Here is a 21,496-nt window from a genome sequence, read left to right on the forward strand (position 1 = left end):
GGTTCCAGCAAATGCCTCATTTTAATTTGTCATGCTCTATAGTACCTACGTCATTTCCCACATAACCGATGCTTAGTAGCTGATGTGTCATTTTGAACATGTATTTTGGATTTTTATTACCTATCTGGACAACTCTCCACTTATCCTTGTTAAATTTCATTTTATTCCGCTCTGCACAGTCCTCTAATTTATTCAGATGATGTTCGACAGATTCAGTATCTTAGGATCACATTTTTCTCTAATTAAGCTAACACTTTGACGATTTTTTCTCACTGATCTTTAACACAGCAATTCCTGTTGCTCTTGCATACAGAATTCATGCTGGGGATGGGAGAGAGGAAAAATCTCCAGTCTTATTTAAGCACATGCCTAACTCTAAGCATGTAAGCAGTCCCGTTGACTTAAACGGGACTTGAGCTTCAATACCTTATGCGGAAGATCATATGTTCCAGTACATTTTCTACAGTAACTTTAAATGTAAGAACAGAATCCGAGGATGGGAAAGACTTCTGCCCGTATTGCCTGGTCATGTGGTCAATTAACATGGACTATTACACTTTAATATTTTACCACTATGATTCCATAGGCACAACAAAAACAGCACAGAAGGTGACTGTCACATCACATATACACGGTGAATTTGTTTTGTATGCCTCCTTCCACTAAATAATCTTGCAACATTTTTTTTTTTTGTAATTTACATGCCATTTTGTAAATATACCCTAAAAGTGTGAGGAAAATGTATGATAAGAAAACAATGAAAATATATTAAATTATTTCTGCCACATGCTTTCCCTCAGGGAAAATTATAAAAAGCACCAAAATTCATAGGACACAAGTCTATCTATTTCCTCAGGGAAGCATGCTGAATCATACAGGTAGTGTAAATATCATATGCTGTTGCAGGTGTTAGGCTAATTGTTTTTGTTTACTAAAAGGAACAACAAATAGTCATGCTAAAGCAGAACAACATTTGGCATGAAAATCATAGATACCAGAGCAGCCATACATTTTGCTTTCTTGTTAATAACTTAAAGCTTTTTGAAAGACACTCATTTTCCACACACTCCATTGGGGAAATCCCTTTTGCCATACTCTGTCCATATTGTGATTGTGGGCTGGCTCCCATTCCAGGAGTGGTTCATCACAGGATACTTGGGGTATGTCTATATTGGAAAGAAGAACCCATGGCACCAAGTCTCAGAGCCCAAGTCCATTGATTTGGACTCATGGGGCTCGGGTTGAGGGGCTAAAGATAGCAGCGTAGATGCTCCTGCTCAGGCTAGAACCTGTTGCTGGGTTTCAGAGCCTGAGCGGGAACCTCTACACTGCTATTTTTTAGCCACACAGCCAGAATCCCATGAGCCTGAATCAACTGACTAGGGCTCTGACACTTGGCACCTTGGGTTTTTCCTTGCAGTGTAGACATACCCTTAGACACACTCTGTAGACTTGCTGAGAACATATGCTCTTCTGAACAGGTATACTCAACTTACGTCACAAGTGGAGCATGTGGAAGAAAAACAATAGCACAACTCAACACAAAAAAGGGAAGAAAAGGACCATGCTTGTGTATACAGGATGCATATTTATGTATACAGGCCATCTACGGCTATGCAAGTTCTGAGTTAATTCACAGTCTAAACAACTAAGAAAATGTTTCTTCTAAGAATGATTTCCTGTAAACTCTGCACTGGTATGCTGCAAACAGAACAACCGCACTGGCAGAGTTAACCATGTGCTACTAAGAGTAACCAAAAATGAAACCAGCAAGATTGTTCTGGAATTTGCTCTGAGCTGAATTTTTTTTTTTTTATTAATCTTATAACTCGGATTCTACAATAAAACAAACTGCAGAACATAGGTTGCTGAGAGTTAAAACCTACTTTTCACACTACATTGACCAAAGCACCCACAGGCACAGCTACAATGTCTTTCTATGAATGGGACAGATTGCCATATGGATGCAGACACTGAACAAGCTGTACAACTCTCGGCGACAAGTGCCTAGGGGACTGTCCTATATTAGCACCACCTGTGCTGTGGAAATTGTGCTCTATATATGAAATGGCATTTAAGGACCCATCAGGATGTTATTTTTGAGTACACACAAAAAGGAAAATTACAGTTAAAAGAATTCTCTGGCTAGCATATCTGTTGCTCAATTCCTGAAATAGTTTCCCAAAGGAATAGTTATCTTCTTTATTCACACAGCCTGAAATGACAAGCTGCAACATGTACTAACAATTTCCCTTTGTGTGTTTACACCATTGTTTTAATGAGCAGAATATACTTTATAATATACATATGCCTCTACTGATTACATAGAAGAATATAAAAAAAATGCGAACACACCTTGAGTCACCTGCCATATGAAAAAAACACATTTGCATTACACAAATGAGCAGCTGCCTAGATGTGAAAACCAAGCAACGTATGATAGGTTGGTTTCCCCAACAATATGCAGGCACAAACCCCTTAACAAATTATGGGATTTCAGCAAATGTCTCTTCACTACCTTGAAAATATAACCCTATTTGCCTTAAAATATAATCATAATAATTAAAACAAAAGCATTCCAGATTAGTACAAGATTTTTGGAGTTGTGAGGGAAGGACAAAGAGATCTTTGCATCTGTACCATTTCATGTCAATCCTGAATGAGAACAAATTCCTCCCTCAATCCTTAAAAAATAAAGGATGCCAAGAAAAAGAAAAAATAAATGGAATTAAACAAAAACAGTTGTAAAATGAGCATTACAACCTGGGGTAAATGATATCATTTTATTGAAAAACTGATTTTTCCATTAAAACATGGTGAAATGGATGAACTGTACACAGCTTAAGGATGGTGTGTTACTTTAAATGACACTCAGTACCTTAATGGTAAGACGCATTATGTGATATAACAGCTGTCATACTCAATGCTGGAGTTTTATTGAACAGCAGAGTAAATAGTCCTATGAAAATCATCTAACTTAATCCTCATTTTTAAGACATTTTCCAGGGTGTTTCTTTTTCCTTCCCCAATTGTTTTCTGAAAATAATACAGCTCTTCTTCATCTCCCTGACCAGCTCTTTCCAATAGTTAGCATCTCTGGAGCATATACTGAGAAATGATTCTCTTACACACAAGAGAAAAAAAGAAAACATGAATCCCATAGTTTAATGTAAATAAAAAAATAAAAAAAGATAAGAGAAGTCAACTTTTAAGACCAATATATAAACATCTTTAATTGAAAGAGAAGACATTAGCTGGACACTAAGTACTGAGACAGGAATGTGTTACTAAAATTCTAGCTGCCACAATTAAATAAAATGCACATATGTACACAATTAGCAGAAAACTATCAGCTATTTATTTGGTATGTAAAAAAACCATTAAGCTGAATTAAACAGACGTAATTATCTGAGCTGCAAGAAAAGGGAGGAGATATGCAAAGTACTCAGATATCAAACAATGATTTGTTGGCCAGATGGAGGTACAAAACAATACATATGCTAAAATTTGGAAAAGTTCTGCTGTGTGTCTGCCAAGGCTCACCCAATCTATTTAAAGTGTTTTGGGTTTTTTTCATATACTAATTTAGAGTTGGGAATTGTATAACTGATCATTATTGCACGTGACCAGAAACAAATGAACCATTCAAGTTAAGAAGTTCTCTGATGTCAGGTCAGGTTCCTGAGGACTGTAAAGTGGCAACCATAACACTATTATTCATAAAAGTGGCCACATTATAAAGTAAGCAATTACAGACTGGTTAGCTTAATATCACTTGTGGAGGGAAATCCCAGGAACAATTTTGTGGGACTTTGTGAGAATACCCTGAAAAATATAATCTGATTAAAGACCTCAGACATGGGTGGATGAGGAAATGGTCTCGCGTAACTAATTTGCTGGCATTCCTTGAAGAAATGACTATCACGGTACACGGTGCACATGGTAAATATAGCCGATGTTATATATTCTGCTTAAAAACACCCCACTGACAATGAAAATTAGCAACTATGGACCTGGGGCATGCAAGAGGGAATTTTTAAAAAGCAGGTTGGGTAGAAAACTGACTCCGTCCAGGAAAGCAAATGGCATTGAATGGTATCTTCTCTAGCTGTAATGAGACTGCCAACTGTATGCTGTCCTGACACGTTTTGAGCTATGCAGAATTTAAGCAAGATGAATAAATGGAAGGAAAGCAGGAAACAGATCCCCAGCTTGCATGAAGAGTCATAGCTCCCCTGGCGTCAATGAGGCTGTGACAATTTTTGCCAGGTGCAGCTCAGCCCCAAAAAGTTTAGCCATCCTGCTCGTGCTAGATACCATGAGGAATGAGGCAGCTAGATGCAGAAGGTTTTTGACCATTTAAGTGGAAGTTTCATAGAGGCTTTAAAAGAACAACTATATGTCTGGGGTCAAAACAGAGACTTTGGATCAAATTCAACTCTGGAGTAACCGAGTGCAACTGCATTAATGTCAATGGACTGCACATGCTTATGTACCAGGGATGAAGCTGGCCCAATATATTAAGGGCCAGATGCTGATGCACTTACTCGCCTTGAGTTGTGCTCACCTACTCTTTGAATAGTTCCACTGAAATCCTGGAGTAAGGCACTTCTTAAGGCGTGTAAGGCTGGTCGAATCAGGCTCTAAATGGCACAACCATGCAACACAAACCAAAGTCTACATGCTCCCCTGCCCATGGGGATGGTTGGAGTTGGTCCTGCTTTGAGCAGGGGGTTGGACTAGATGACCTCCTTAAGTCTCTTCCAACCCTAATCTTCTATGAGTCTACGTAAAAGTGCAGGAAGGAACAATATCCATCACCTCTTGTGAGCTTCCAGCGAATTACATCATCCGCTCAGTACCACCTGTATTGTGGAAAAGGAGAGGGACTGGCATTGATTATTAGAGCAAGCTGAGCTCCATGGGTAATATTGTAATGTCCATGGTAACCTCATATATATACGAAGCCAAATGCAGGGTCCGCTGATGTCTATATGATCCTCACTCCCCCCCACTCTTAGGAGTAGGGTTGGTATGTGGGGGAGGAGGGCAACTTTTTGATGCCTTTAGCTGCCCTTCCCTATGTGACACCAAAACTCCCTTATGCAGTATGTTAAAGACACAGAGTTATTGCTGGTCAGGGCTGTAATGACTTACAGGGCTCACTGCACTGTTATCTACATTTAGGAGAGAAACGTATCCAGTGTGCATGTTCCTAACTCCTCCCCTCCTGGCCGACCTTGGTCAGGCAAAGCTGCAACTGGAAGAGATGTGGGTGCGACAGGCAGGAGGACGCCGCTTTCCCCTTCAATCCTGTTACAGTAGGTTCTCCGTAACTTGGATCCATATGCAATGGAGGGAATCACATGCATTTCTGTTGTGCAGAACACAGGAAAAGGTTCTTAACAGTTGGCCTACGGAACAGGGCTCAGCCTTCCTTTAAGGCAGAATGTAAGGTGAAATGCAACTGAAACTCAGATTTTACAAATACCTGTTTGGAGGAAAAGTGGAAGGGGTGGAAGGAGGAAATAAATCGGATGTAACCTAATAGATGTAGGCTGATGATAGAGGTATAAGGAGTGCCTACTGATGAAGGTTTCAAAAACCAACTGCACAGAAGAAAGTGGATGTGGAGGAGCAGATTCTCCCTTGCCCTGCATCACTGGCACCAGTGCAGAATGAGTGCCAATGACTACACAAGAAGCAAGGCAATGGATAATCAGACCCCGGGAGTATATAGGGACAATAGGCCAAATTATTTCATCCAGATAATATTTCATCATATTAATAACGGGCCACATTCTGTAATCTATAATCAAGCTGAACCACTATTCACTCAGTTAAGGGTCATTGAATTTAGCCCAATGATTGGTTGGCATTAGGGCTGCCAATTTTGGTTGGACATATTCCTGGAGATTTCATCACATGACAATTCCTGGAGACTGGAGACTTAATTCCTGGAGACTCCGGGCCAATCCTGGAGGGTTGGCAACCTTAGTTGGCATGTAAGGTTAAAACAAACACTATATATTACGCTTAGGAAGCAGATCAATGATCTGCCATGCCACTACCCTCTCCTCCTTCAGATCCTTCCTCAAGACTAATTCCTTCTGCAATGCATGCAAGAAAATAGTCACATAAGTCATATACTTATTTATTTATCCGATGAATTAACTGCCTGCTTATGTGGAGGGAAGGGATTCAAATATGGTAGGAAAGGATATAAGACAGTAAAAATGAGACCAGGAATTCCTGGAGGCTTTAGAAAGGTTTACTGTACAAATGGTCTTTTCCTGTGTCTAGTAATACTATATCATAATTCACTTATATAATTGCAACCCTCAAACTAATAGAACTTCTATTTTAATGAATTATTACATATATATGTACATGAACACACACACACCTGTCATCATCTTGTTGTTGCAATCAACAAAGAGCTGCAGACTTAGAATTGAGACTCTCCAGGACACAGGAACAAAAATCATATTGCCCTAGATTCTCTCCTGTGGCAAAGCTGCTTTTTTTGCTACTCTGCTGGCGCAAAACAGCCCTAAAGTCTACAGATCCATCTAAAGAAGGATCGCCCCCAGCATAGGAGGATCCTCTGGTGACAAGGGATGATATAATGAGATTGCCTACAAAGGCACGTGGCCCACTGGTGACTGCCAGTAATAAAAATCCCCCACTGCTGGAGATGGGACACTAGATGGGGAGGGCTCCAAGTTATTACAGAGAATTCTTTCCGAGGTGTGTGGCTCGTGAGTCTTGTCCACATGCTCGGGGTCTAACCAATCGCCATATTTCGGGTCAGGAAGGAATTTTCCCCCAGGTCAGATTAGCAGAGACCCTGGGTTTTTTCCGCCTTCCTCTGCAGCTTGGGGCATCGGTCACTGGCAGGTTTAAACTAGCGAAAATGGTGAATTATCGGTAACTTGAAGTCTTTAAACCATGATTTGAGGACTTCAGTAACTCAGTTAGAGGTTAGGGGTCTATTTCACAAGTGGCTGAGGTTCTGTGGCCTGCAATGTGCAGGAGGTCAGACTAGATTATCATGATGGACCCTTCTAACCTTAAAGTCTATCAGACGCAGAACTGGTGTAGCACGTGCTTCTCTACACCCCAAAAATTCCAGCTACCATACCAGCCTCTTGGGAGTGCTGACAACTGGCACAAGTTACCGCAGCCTGAGGATCACTCTAACTTATGTAGGGGGACTGGATCAGTGTACAGACACCTGAGACTACTTGAGGACGTTATGTGTTACATTACATAATAATAGTACCATCTAGCTCTTCTATAGTGCGTTTCATAAGTTGATTTCGAAGTGTTTTACAAAGGAGATCAGGATCATAATCTATTTTAAGCCTCTGGACAATTTCAGATCATTTTAAATGAGTCATGCATTTAGATATATTTTGACTTAAAATACTTATGTACAAATATTTTAAACATGTTTATGTTACAGCTATGACAACACCCGACAACCTTTAAAGTAAGGAATCACATACATAAAACACTTTAGCAAATACACTTTTGCTGCCATGTTAAAAAAATGCGTGAGTTTGTCCAAAATGAAGATGCAGTGGAACAATATGAAAAAGACAAGGTATTGCCCTTGATGTTTCTACACACAGCAGACGTTCTTAACTGACTTTACATATTTACTTACTGTGAAAAGAGCGCTTGTTATTGCAGAAACCCAAATGCTGATAAGATGATGAGAGGTTTGCATGCTAGCTGATGGTCTCACTTTTTCTTATCCTTTGTGAATAACTAAATATTTCCCTTAGGGTACTGACGACTGAGGTATGTTTATTGCATTGAGTGAATTTATATATATATATATATATATATATATATATAATCAGCACAATAAACATTATTAAATTGTCTGAGTAAAATCAAAGCATGAAACACACAGGCAGTGCTGAATTCTAATGATGCTGAATACCCATGATTGCATGGGGAAAGGATCTTAACAAGCCTTGATTTGAGCTTTGGCATCCGCCTCACAAATCACACGAAATGTTCTCCCTTTAATAGTGCTGAATATTGATAAATGTCTCTGCACGCCACAACAGGGAAGTTGGTCTCTATTGGCAATCTTTACCAAAGTGTGTTTTTTCCTTCTCAACACTCAAGGGTTTACCCTGAATGATTTAATTATAATTTTCCTTGTGTAAGACAAATTAAAGAGGAGAGTAGGAGTGTCATGCCAAAGCAGATTATTTATCTCCTTAACAGATTGCTACGCACCAAACCCCAGAGCTGCTGCTGCTGCTGCTACTTACAGAACTGGGCGCAATGTGGGACAAAAGCATAGATGTAATATACATTTAAAGACAAAGTGAATGAAAGCATTAACCCATTATTTCTAGCTGGAATTATATCATTTAATTAAAAAAGGGTTTCTATCAAAGTAATATGCACAGGGCATTAAAAAAAACAAAACCAACCCTCTTAGCCAACCTTTCTCTTTTCTTGACCTATTTTATAAATTGGGAATACCCACTGCGCCAAAATGCATTTGGTTCCCACTTGAGTCTCCTGAAGCTGTGCACGCACATCCAAGGGAAGATTCTGAGCACGGGTGGTTGAATTTTCTATTTGTCTAGCTGTAGAGGAGAACTGTGATCCAGTTCTGGTGACTGTCTCCACTGATTAACTATAGTTGCCAGCACTGCCACCATCATCACAAATCTGAGCCCTGATCCACCAATCTGATATGTGCAGGCAGACCCTTAAGCCTATGGGTATCCAGCTGCAGGACTGGGGCCTCAGCTTGGTGACATCTGAGCATGGTAAAAAAAAATAAAAATAAAAACAAAAAATTATTTCCCCCATTCTTTTTAAGTACTTATCCATTGCTCAAATCCCTTCGTCCAGAACATACAGTGAGGACACTGATCTCCAAATGGTTTTACACAGGTACTTCTATCTCCACTGAGATCAGTGGCGTTACTCTGCTTTACAGCATGGTCAGCAACAACAGAATCAAGTCCACAGGATCAATAATGCCACAAAATCCAGAACAAAGTGCCCCAGTAACACGTGCCAGGGAGGAGGAGGATGGGGACAACAACAATTATGGCAACTCCCACATAACCAGCTTGCACCCCTAAAGATCATTCCCTTGTCCAAAACCCCAAGGCGGGGGAAGAAAAGCTTTATGCACACCCTACGAGCAAATGTTACTCCTACCCGCATGTGATTATTTATGGCTGCTGGGTGATCATTAGCGTGTGGCTGTAAATGATTACTTGTTAAGGCATTTGGAGCTTTTCCTGTGTTTTTTATTGTTTAAATCTAAATCAGTAACTCCGGACTGGGTCAGACCAAGGCTGACAGCAAGTTCCACTGGTCTCACGCTGAAGAGGCCCTGTCACCAGCCCCATTTCTTTTAAACAGGTGCATCTCCCCTGATAATCAACCCACAGATATCACACGGGGCGTGAGGAGGATGCCATCTGGGTGGCCCAAACCACGCAGGACTCTCTGGTTCAATACAAAGCGACAGACTATGGAGCAATGTTTCCCCATGTGAAACGCTGCTCAGTAAGTGGGCAGTTGCGTTCTGCATGAAGTCCAGCTTCCAGATGGTCTCAAAGTCTAGTCCCATTGCAGTGTGTGTTACAACAGCTTAGTCTGGAGGTAGCACACACACAAATACCTGGTGCTCCACCCACACGTGAAATGAAAATGTACATGCTTGTCAGTTCCTATCGATGCAGGGGAAAAAAAAAAGGGGGGGGGGGGCTTGGCTTCACTGGCAACTTGAGCCCCCAGAAGCCCTTGGGGGATCCAGCCAGCCCAACCAGCAGATCTGTATAACGAGTGGTGCTTACATTCCTCCAGTCAGGAAGCTGATTTCATCTTTGCCAACTCTTCCTGTGGCTTTCCCCATTCTGCTGACACGAGCTCCATCTTACCCAGACTGAGCCACAGCTAGTTCACCCTCCTCTCAGCCCCAATCCAATTCACACAACTGGCTGTTCTGCTGAACGAGCTGGGTCAGATGTAATAAAAGACACAGGCTCCAATCACAGAATATCAGGGTCGGAAGGCACCTCAGGAGGTCATCTAGTCCAACCCCCTGCTCAAAGCAGAACCCATCCCCAACTAAATCAATCCTAGAGTTCAGCCACGCAGTGCTCGATACAGACCCAAGAGGGATTGGGGGATAAAGGGCCTGTAAGTGCTGGCCCCATTTCCTCCTCTAGACCCATGCCCTATGTGCAGGGAAGTTTCCCCTGCTGGAGGAATCTTCACTTGCCCAACTAGAGCAGCTTTGCTGCTCTTTTGAGCCACTGCAGCAGTGCTAACGTGTTGTAGCAGGGTGCCAGGATCTGGCCCACAGAGCTGGGAGCCATCTGTCAATTTCAGGGTTTTGTACTAGTGCCCATCACTGCTGGTCTCAACAGCTGCCTAAGCCACTGCAATCCATTTTCTCGCTAACCCTCCTAGCAGTCTCAGGATGCCAGAGAGGACAGGCAGGGCGCCAAGACGCAAATCTGCTGTGCCCTCCAAAAGACCATTCTCCGGGCAGAAAAACAACTGCCCCAAACTATCCACAGGATAGTGTGTTGCTAAGAAAGGAAATTTCTGTGCTGCCAAGGAGTTTGTGTACCGCTTGTAGCTTACTACTGAGAAGTGTTAGGTCTAGATTGAGGTTCAGAACGGCCATTCGTACACTTCCTGACACACCAGACCATATCCTGACATCCCTTCCTATTTGAGCAAAATCTGTGTTTATGTCAATAGGGGTTTTGACTGAGCACAGAGGGCAGGCTCAGGTTCATAGACTTATTTCCCAAGCTTAATTTTTCAATCTGGTATTAGATGAGAACAAAACTATGAAGTCTATGTTCTCTCTGCTATTATTCTGTAGGTTTCTTCCCTCTGTTTGCTTTTAAATATACATCTCTACCTATAAGAAAGGTACTTTTTTTTCTTATTACTCATTCACCACCCTGAATACAGGGATGGTACACAAACACTCTTTCGAAGAGGAAATGAATGAAATACATCTAAACAAGGAGAGTTTTGTGTGTCATGTGAAATCTAGGCAGGCACCACAATGCCTGATGAGACTGCTACAGAAACCTTAAGTGCACCAGTAGGCATTCTTCTGTGTATAGTCTCCTGTTCTCCTTATGGATAAAGATGTAATACAATCACTGCAGCAAATGGATGGCATAAACCTTCAGTACCTCAAATAGAGAAAGGCAAAGCAAAGTCCAGAGCCCTTTTATTTTAATTCCCAGCCATGTTTGTATTTTTATATTTTGATAATATGATAATAAAGGGAATGTAATAGACAAACAACTAAGTACTGTAATAAGCTAACAATATACTGTGTATTATAAATTCAATTGAGGTTTTTTCTAAGGTCTCTCACTAACCTATAATATCTCAAAACATTCAGCGATATACTAATAATTTTCTAATTAATTGTGTGGAATTTCACTAACAAAACATACGTATCACCTTGTTTGTGAAAGGTAATTGCATTCAGACCAACATTTATAATATACTGTACGGACAAAATATTTTCAGCTTTGCTTTACAATAATATGGAAAGCAAGTTCCTATTTCAAAATTGATTCATAAATCCCATACATGGCATAAATAAATTGCTTGGGGAAGTTATAGAATCTCCATCATTGTAGATTTTTAGAAGCAGGTCAGACAAACAACCGTCAGGGATGGTCTAGATAATACTTAGTCCTGCCATGACTGCAGGGGACTGAACGAGATGATCTCTCAATGTCCCTTCCAGTCCTATGATTCTACCTCCACTGTGTTCCAAACTTAACGTAGGGAGGGACCTATTGTTTCCTACTAAGTGAGAGCAGACCCATTCAATTGTGCGGTCTTTAATTGTTTTAAAAAACAGAGATATTTTGAAAAAATACAAGAGTACAAATATGACCAGAAAATCATAAAAACTCTTATTGTTCAGCTGTACAAGAAAGCAAAGATACAATCTAATCATTTAAAGAAACACTATCAAGTTAGTTTAGTATCCCATCTAGTCCTTCATGGAAACTATATCCGGGATGGTGTGTGTTATAACCTGTACATTCATATCTATATGTGTCACTCATATGAATGTCAGAGTCCTTCCTATGTAAGTTACAAAGTTATTCCTACTGTATATAACATCTCAACAGCAACTTTCTCAAGGATGTGTTCTTCTCTATATTATACATATACATAAACAGCTTGATTTTCTTAATGTTAGAAAGATGCATATGTTCATGTAGTTTTCTTTTCAACATGCTTTCAACCACTGGAATAACTCCCAGGCTTGAAAAAAAAAATCACTCATCTACTTCCCTGAGAGTAAAAGGGTGAAGGAAGAACACAACTATCCATTTCTGTGGAATCTAGCTTTCATCATAAACTAAACATTAAGTTTCTATGCTAGTGAAGAGAATCTTCTGAAATGTCAACTAATGTACACAGAACTGTCTTCCTTAGTCTGCAGACCCAGTTCCAATTAGCAGCCAAGAGAAAAGCAAGACTGGTCAATCTCAATGTTGCTACTCAGAATCTCTGTGGACAAAAGGGAAAGGGAAAGGAATCGCGTCAATTTCACTGTGCTGCTTGGGAAAGCTATGTAGAAAACCAGAGGCTCTTTGGAGGAGGGATGGAATAGCAGAGATATCCTATCTCCAGCAGTTGGCAGGCTGGTAGAAGGATGAAGACTACAGTAGGGGGGTCGGAGAGGAGGATCTCCTTCCAGCAGCTAAAAGGAGGTGAGAGTTCATATGAAAGATCGAGCAGGCTTCCTGATTGGAATCCCAAACACACCTGTCCATCATGTCACTGGGGATAGGGATGGCACTTCTCATCAGAGCATGTTGTAGGACCTCACGAGGGGGACACATCTTTCATTTTTCGTATCAGTCTTTGGCTAGTGAGTGTCTGGTATCATTTTTCAAGCACAGATAAACTCTCTTTCGTAGAATATAAATCTTGGTTTGACACGTGTGTGCGAGCACGGGATTCAGACTAACCCTTAAGCCTGAACTCTTACAGTAGCTTTCCAAACAAGAAGAAGAACTGCCCTTTACTTAGGAGTATATATTTCACTGTAATCAATAGTTAAAAATATAACGTTAGAAGTACCTTATGGAAGTGATGCAGAAATTTCAGGGGAAAAAAACATAAATGAAATAGCCTTCACATCAAGTGGAACCATACTTAAGAAGCATCTTCAACAGACAACCCCTGAATTAAGCCACCACTTTCAAACTACCACTAGGCAAGTACAAATTAGTTCAAACTTTTAAAAACCAACCCTGTGCCAGTGATCTGAATTTACAGGTACTTTAAAAGATATAATGCACTTCTTATCAACCCGGAGAATTCAAGTCTGGTCTGTCTTGTGGGAGTGGGTGAGTTCAGAAGATCTGCAACCGTATAACATAATGTAAGACAAGGAACTGTATACAACATGGTAACAAAGCGAGTTATTTATGATAAAATGGGTGGTACTGACCAACTAATTTTTCCTCACCCATGATTTAAATCCCTAGGGCACATCAACAGTAACACTAATGCCATGTTGGAAAAGTTAAAACAATTATAATCGTCACATCACAGATCATATTCAATATAGTTTTAAGAAACTAATCATGCATGCACTTGTGTAGCAGTCATCCAATTAGCAAGCCATAAAGCCCTAAACAAAAGGGCCAAATTCTGCCCTATCATAAATCTTTTGAAAACTCACTGCAATCAATGGGAAGAGAAAGCAAGGGCAAAATGTGGGCCAGGTTGTTGGCCATCATTGTAAATAAGCTCACGTTAGAGTCACCAATATCAGAATAACCAGATACTGATTTACACGTAGATATATGTAAATTCTACTAGCACCTACCTCTCCCTTTTAGGAGTGTGGACCGATAGCTGTCCGTTAGTTGAGGCGTGTGGGTTTATTATTAAGGAGGTCTTAGAAGGTGCTGAAGAGGAGACACATGTGGTGGACAGGTCCAAACTGCTGTGGTTGTTGCTTGCTGTTTCCTCTGCTGTATGAGAGCTTGTCACTTCTTTCCAGAGCTGCTGCAGTTCTGTTGGAATCATGCCTGAAACAAACAAATTGGATAATTAAATCAATTAACAGCTAATTCGGCCCTCTTAAAACAGTAATTAAATCAAAGAGTCAGTAAACAAAGCCTAGTGTTAGTTTTCTGTGGGGTTATTTTTTTTTTTTTTTGAACTAAAGGCTAATACAGAAGTAACACTTCATGTTTCCTGCTAAACTGATTAGCACCCAACACGTAGTTCCTATTAAAGCAAGATTTCTGGGGGAAAATATGTGCCATTAATTAGTATTTCTATGATTTTTGTACCAGAGGGCCCAATCCCAGAGACCCTTTGGAGGCAGAGCTCCAAATGAATTTTGCCTGTGAGATGACTGCAAGAAAGTGGGGCCAGGCTATACTCTGCAGCCATCTGAAGAAGTTTTGTTGCGTTTTTAAAAAATAATTGAATACATTCTAATCTATTTTTAGAACCAAGGAAGATCTTCAAATAAAAGTATTCAACTGTGTTATTATGACAACATGAACCACAATATGACTAATTTTGTGCTTTAGTTTTAAATGATGACAAATAGCTTTATTATTAAATACAGTTTTTATTAATCACTTTTAGACATAAATTATGAAATCATATCGTCTTCCAGGAATGCTTTTCAAATTTTAACAGCCAAATTGATTATACTATGATTATTTCATTAACACACCTATCTCTCTCATTAATTTTGGTTTCTAGTACTGCTCACTTAATTGATGGATGTGTCTATTGAAAAACTGTATAACTTTCTATAAAGTAACACTATTATTACTGTCATTTCTTAGATCAATGCTAATGAGCCATTCACAAGTGAAATGAAAACATAAAATAAGCTTCAAGAAATGTTGTTTCATAGTAGCTTCAAAATGGACACCAGCCTTATTTACAATGTTCAACCAGCATTCCAGGTGAGATAACTTTACACAACACCAGTGGGATAAAATTCACCCTTGGTGATACATCAGGGAGTAGTAACGTGGCCCAATACAGCCTGGACTCTAGACTTTGATCATGTTATAAACATAATCTTTATTCAGAATGCATGATCTAACACCTCACATTCTCACATCACAGAATGCTCGTTCAGAAGGGTACGGGAGAATAGAACAAGCCGAAGTGACGGCATCTTTTTAAAGACATCTAAAACCTATAAAATCCTGAACGTTTAAAAAAAAAAAAAAAGTCTGCTTTAGAGTAGGACTTCCTGGGTATTTGGTCCAGTGTTCATTGTTTCAGGGTGTTGTAACGCTGAAGCTATCCTAAGGAAATCTGCCATTTTCTGAATACACAGCAGCAGCTCAAACAGGCATGTATCCTACCAAGCCTACGGTATTGGGAGGGGGGAGGCAGTATGCATTATATTCATTTGAAACACATAATAAAAAATGCCAAGGTCTAAATTTAATTTATTTTTGTCATTTAGAATACAATGGATAGATAATCATCTCAACGTGATCAGCCAAACATCTTTACTTTGCTAAACTGTTAAAGATTTTAATTATGCTAGCTTTGGAGAGCACTGGTCTAATGAGGCGATAGACTCCAGAGAATCTAAGTGGTTAAGAACTGTGAAATGAGTCTGATAGGATTTTTTTATATTCACCGTGGATCGTTTGCATATCAAAGAGGAGTAAATTATTGCACGACAGACCAATAACCTTCCCCGCCTTTCTGAGAGTAGCATTAACAAAAACAGTTGGTCTCTGCTAACGGTTTACTACAAAAAATGCAAAAATGCTTAAGTATCTGCAATTACTATATATTATAAAAGAAGCTTCAATTTTATACATTAGGTGATCACACAGTCTTAGGACACATCTATTGCTCTAAAGCCAAGTCATTTTTCTTTCATACATATCAAATGCCAATTATATTTTGATGGATTTTGTCCCAAATGAGCATTTAGTTATTAGACATATTCAGTTATTACTTGTCCCCTGAAAATAAACCTCTGAGGCAAATTAAAGAAAGAGAAAGGTCATTACACAAGACTATGTCCTGTTTTGCTGCATCTGGGCGATTATTTTCAAACACCTTGCAAAGTGACAGTGTGGGATGTATTTTTAGCTAACATACTTGACAGGACTGTCTGCACACTAACAATTACCTGTGAATAGGGCTGACCCTTACACCACTGTTTACTCAATTGCAACAACAGTGGATAGGCTTGTCTGTTGTTGATAACATATTGATATGAGACCACATGAGTCCACGACACCAATTTTTATTTTGGAGGGATAAACAAATAGAGAAAGAATAATAGTCCATTTATATTATGCAAAAAGAAAAGGAGTACTTGTGGCACCTTAGAGACTAACCAATTTATTTGAGCATAAGCTTTTGTGAGCTACAGCTCACTTCATCGGATGATTATTATTATTATTTTCCACTATCTGTAGACAAGTAATAGGTTTTTAATTGGGAAAATATTTTAGAATTCATCTATATCATTTTTGGATGTATTAATGCTTCTTTTGAAGACAAAGCTTTTAAGTGTTATAGTAATAACCCCCTCCCCCAAAGTCAGTAGGTTTGTTCTACACTTAATACACAAGCATAACTCATATTAACATTAATGAGAATTATAGTCACCTTTCAGTGTATGAGGGTAACGGTCAGTTTGGAAGTGGAAGGCAGCAAATGCTGTGTAATAGAATTGTAGGTAATAAGAGCCAGGGTTTCAGGTCAGACAGGATTAGATAACAGAATTGTAATTGTGACATCATATATATACACACAAGTGATACCAGTTACTTTTAAATGACCAAATCACTTGGTTAGAAAGCAAAATTTAACTCTTCAACAATAATTCCAAAGATGATTCCTAACTAAATTGTTAAATTAACAGCTGAAAGATATGCTTATTGCTCATCAATCTAAATGGTTCTTAAATACAGTGCCCCTAAACACATCTTCCAAAATGATGAACAAATGCTAAAAATCAAATCAAATCAAATATGCCTATTAACATAATAAATGATGTAATTTACCCTTATATAATTGCACTTTAATATTAAGGGCCACGTTTTAAATCAAGCCTCTAAAATTGCACATGCAACTCTCTGTGGCCACAATTATTTATGTCTGCAACTTTGCAAGTGCAAACAACAGGATTTAAATGTATACCTGCCTAATTTGTGAGAGCAATCAGACAACTAGATGCCTCCATCCTATTATTTGCACCCAGCAGTGATCTGAAGCGAGATTTGCTCGTTTAATGTTATAGCCTGATTTTGAAGAACTAGCCTTAATAGTTCAGAATACTGCTAACATTGGGTTTATTTTAAAATTGTGGCTGTGTACAGATGTAAAATCCAGATTATAGATGTGTCCAAGTACAAAAAACTGCGTCGATTACAAAAATATAACATTAGAGGATGTGCTATTTTGTATAAGACAATAGGCAAGTGCTGAAACAAAAATGTAGTTTTAAACAATGAATGAATTCTGAAAACCAAAACAAAAATTACATATAAACTGTGGTTCACTCCTTGGGAACGTTTATTAATATTACAACTACTATATGCCATCTAAAATACGACTAGGTAGCAAATGCTTTAATTTGTCATGAATACAAGTCTACATTTACTCGAGGTTTGTGTGTGTTTTACAGTATTTGTTCCAGTCTGGCAAAATATTCTGAAAAGAAAAGGGTGCACTAGAGATACTTTTTTAATTTGTAATAAATGCTTTAATTTATTTTAAACCATAACTCTGGCTCATCATTGCATTTTTCAGGACAACTAGTCCCTTTCATTATGAAAGAAAATGCAGGCACAGGTTTAAAAAATGTATGTTGTGGGGACAGTTGACAGATTACTGTTCATGGAACTCAATTTCACAACCCCAGGTATCACTGGCTCAAAGACAAACTGAGTTGCTCAACCTCTTTTTGTCCTTGTACCTCCATACCCAGGTGACCATGTTCAAGCAAGCAGAAAGTTGATTTAAACCTCATAATGACATCAGTTTTAAGCCATCATCTCTCTCTCTGATGGAAAAAAAAAAAAGTCTTGTATTCCAACCTGCCTGAATTCTCAAGTTACTTTTTTCTTTTAAACTGAGTCCCAGTTTCACAAGAGATGATACCAACACTATAGTTCATTTCCCCACTAGAATCAGACCTCTGAAGCACCTTTGTTTATATTTATGTGAACTCTGGCATGCAGCTAGGCACCCCTTAGGTTTTAAATATGCTACTTCCCAATGTTGTAGGGACTAATAGTTATACTACACTGCTAACCATATCAATCAATGCCATGACTGCTGAATTACCGACTGGTGTCTCTGATGTGTTACTGCACAGATTACACTTCATGCATCACCACATTCATTTCTTTCACATTACACATGAGCGTGTCTTGTCACTGCCCAATTGCCCTCTTTTGGACAGCTTAACTGATGTACTATACAATGAACCTTACTGAGCAAACTTAATAGTAGAGAGGCTGTGGGAAAAAATTAGAAAGGTTGAAGCTTGAGTCCAGTGGGTGTGTTGGAACAGCTTGCGATGTTTCCAACAATAAATCTGAAGGTGTAATTAATGCACGTTGTAACATTTTGCAAGTACAAATGGCATAGCCTACATGCCTTTTTTCTGGATTAGTTCCGTACTATTGCCCCCCACCCCATTGACAAAGATGCGCTAGAGGAGGAGTAAATATCTAAGGCCCAATCCTGCAGCCTTCACAGACACTGCCTCCACTGAAATCAACGGAAGATTCGCATGCATGGCAAGTCCAACATCAGACCTCCATTATTCAGGCAGCCAAGGCATAAATGACATATGCAGAATTTAATTTCTTCAAACTGAAGTTAGGAAAAGGATGGAAGTAAACATGTGGCCCAATCTGGCCAAGGAGGATTCCAACACACTAGGTATCTCCCTACGTCCACTGAGGAGAGAATTGCTGGCTATATCACCCTCCCTCTGGCAGCAATATGTATATTGGGGGGGGAATGGGGAGACAAGGAAGTATAACTTCTTCCCTCGGTTTAATTGAGTGTATCTGAATATAAATGCACTACAGGGTTTAGCAACTGGTAGGAGCCTTGAGGCTAACAGCTTTGAAGAAACCAAATCATTCAACCTGAGCTGACTTGAGAGGCTAAGGTGACTCTTTAAATTTAGCACACATTTTTTTTGTGGGGGAGGGGATGGGAGAAGGGAAGAGGAGAGTCTTCAGAAATACCAGCATTATATTTTAAAGACCTGCTCCTCCTCAAGCCATGTCAACTTCGAACAATCTGCCTTCTTAATGAGAACAGCCTGGGCTGAGGCTGGTCTCAGTGTCTTAAGGCTTGTAACACAGATTAACCCAGTGAAAATGAAGTAGAGGAAGAATAAACCATATATTTTTAACCGTTCTCAAAAGCACTGCTAAATAAAAAGGACCTATTGACACATTTAAAGAAATCTTTAATAACCTAAGTACTTCAGAGGAGTACTAATTTACTGCAGAGTATGTGACTGTGGAAAGATGCAAGGGGTCTGATTCTCAATTTATGACAGCATAACGCTACTAACTTCAATGGAGTTAATCCCAATTTGCTTCAGTTTGAGAGGAGAATGGAGCTATGCCAGTTTATACCAGTGGAGGATCTGGCCCACTGTGTGTGTACTTACAGTGGAATCGAGGATGAGTAAAACAGGCATGGAAAAATCCCAAACATTCCCACCTTTGCTCAGATCTAGAGATAAAAGGGAATCAAACTCCCAGCGATCGGCAATGTTTGGGTCTGAGTTTCCCATGTCTGATTTCCTGTCAGGAAGGACCTGAAGTGCCGAAATAACATTCCAGAGGCTGTTCTCCAGCTATTCCTAGCCATGACCAAAGTGCCAGCAATCTTTCTAGCAAGGCCTATTCTGAACAAATCTGGATTTGTAGACCCAGGAGGTTCAAGTCCAGCCTTCTGGACACTCATGCAAACTCAACCCAGACTCCATACTGTCTGCCCATCTCTAACTAGAGCAATCCAACACTTCAGCGTTGTGCTTCCCAAGAACAGCTACAAACCTTCTAATGAGCAACCTGCCCGTCAGTTCATTTTAGATATAGTTGCTGTCTTCTCTAACACCCCAAGATGGAGGTTTACAGCTGGCGGTTCCCAGACCGCACACGTACCTTGAGCAAGAGGCTGCAAAGGGAGAGCAGCTTGGCCAGGCTGGATTGTTAGCAGACCTTGGCGCTGCAAAGACAAGAGATGCTGCTGCTGCAGTTGTTGCATCTGTAAGAGCTGCTGCTGAAAGGCCAACTGCTGTGTAGCCACTTGCTGTTGCTGTGGCTGAAAGGGGGGGAAAAAAAAAGGCACATTTGTCATTCCAGAACTAAGTATTTATACAAGGTATTTAAATGGCTCCCGGTTTCAAAACACTTCATTTGATTATAGTCATCACCAAGAAAGGATATTAAATGGAGACCCTGACCACTTCTCATTCAAGATCCCAAGTCATAATTTCAGTAGTAGTGTTAACCACAAGATGTGGCCCAAGTCCACACTGGGCAATTCCATTCTTCCTACCAAAACTCCCCCTGCACTTCACCTGAAATATTTATTTGGCATTTCTTGGTCTAAGTTGTGCTATATTGCACTACAGAAGTTTCACCCCTGAAGTGGTCGCACTTTGGTGGTGAATAAAGCAACCCGTGTGTAGTCTAAAGTACTTGGTGATGCTTCAGGATGAACAGCGTGAATATAAATGGAAAATCACACTGCAAGGTCATATCATACTTAAGAGGAATGAAAAATAATCCTGTGCCATGCTCCATTTACGCATGCAAGGATTGTCTCAACTATTAAGGCAAATGATTGGGTTAATTTATTGCATTTTCTATACTTGCTCTCTCTTATTCATTAATCAAGTTACAGTACTTTCTCCTGTATATTGAATTGTTCCATGCTATATTTAAGACTTTTACTTTCTGCACTTTGAAATTTTTAATTATTCTCACTATAAAGAAGACAGAGTTGCTGTACTCCACGGGGATTTGAACCTTGAACCTCTGAGGTGTAAAAGAACATGTTGCTTTTCTCACTATTGCGCCCAGAGAAGCTTTTAACTACTCTGTTTATCACTTCTGACATAAATAAATGAGAAAAAATCAGACCTTTGAAGAAGAAAAACTTCATCTAATATTGTTAATTAGCCATGACAAACGATGAAATAACATTGTAAATCTTTCATAGAAACAGCCACTAGATTTTAATTACATACATTCATAATTTAGCAAACAACATCTTACTTGAATGTGAGTGTTTAATAAGTACTGTACTCCGGGCTTCAGAGTCCTTAATTTTGCTTCAGTTTAAGGAATCCTCTAGGTTTTGTTTCCATGCTCATCTTGTATTTTATTTGCTTTGTTCTTAAAAAACCATGAAAGGCTTTGCATTTTGATACATATCTTTT

General features: G+C 39.5%; 1 protein-coding gene across 23 annotated transcripts in view; it reads right to left on the reverse strand.

Annotated features, from left to right (window-relative positions):
* FOXP1 (forkhead box P1) overlaps positions 1–21,496 on the reverse strand; it is a 493,539-nt gene that overhangs the window by 62,058 nt on the left and 409,985 nt on the right. For 19 of the 23 annotated variants that reach the window (XM_073351104.1, XM_073351110.1, XM_073351096.1 and 16 more), the window contains 3 exons: positions 20,214–20,373; positions 16,681–16,731; positions 13,892–14,096 (listed from right to left, as the gene is read on the reverse strand). In XM_073351104.1, the coding sequence (XP_073207205.1) occupies positions 13,892–14,096; positions 16,681–16,731; positions 20,214–20,373 (416 nt within the window). The remainder of the gene's footprint in view (positions 1–13,891; positions 14,097–16,680; positions 16,732–20,213; positions 20,374–21,496) is intronic. The other 4 variants (XM_073351107.1, XM_073351115.1, XM_073351114.1 and 1 more) reach the window with 1 other exon arrangement.

Source organism: Lepidochelys kempii, chromosome 7 (assembly GCF_965140265.1).
Source record: "Lepidochelys kempii isolate rLepKem1 chromosome 7, rLepKem1.hap2, whole genome shotgun sequence".
NCBI lineage: Eukaryota > Metazoa > Chordata > Testudines > Cheloniidae > Lepidochelys > Lepidochelys kempii.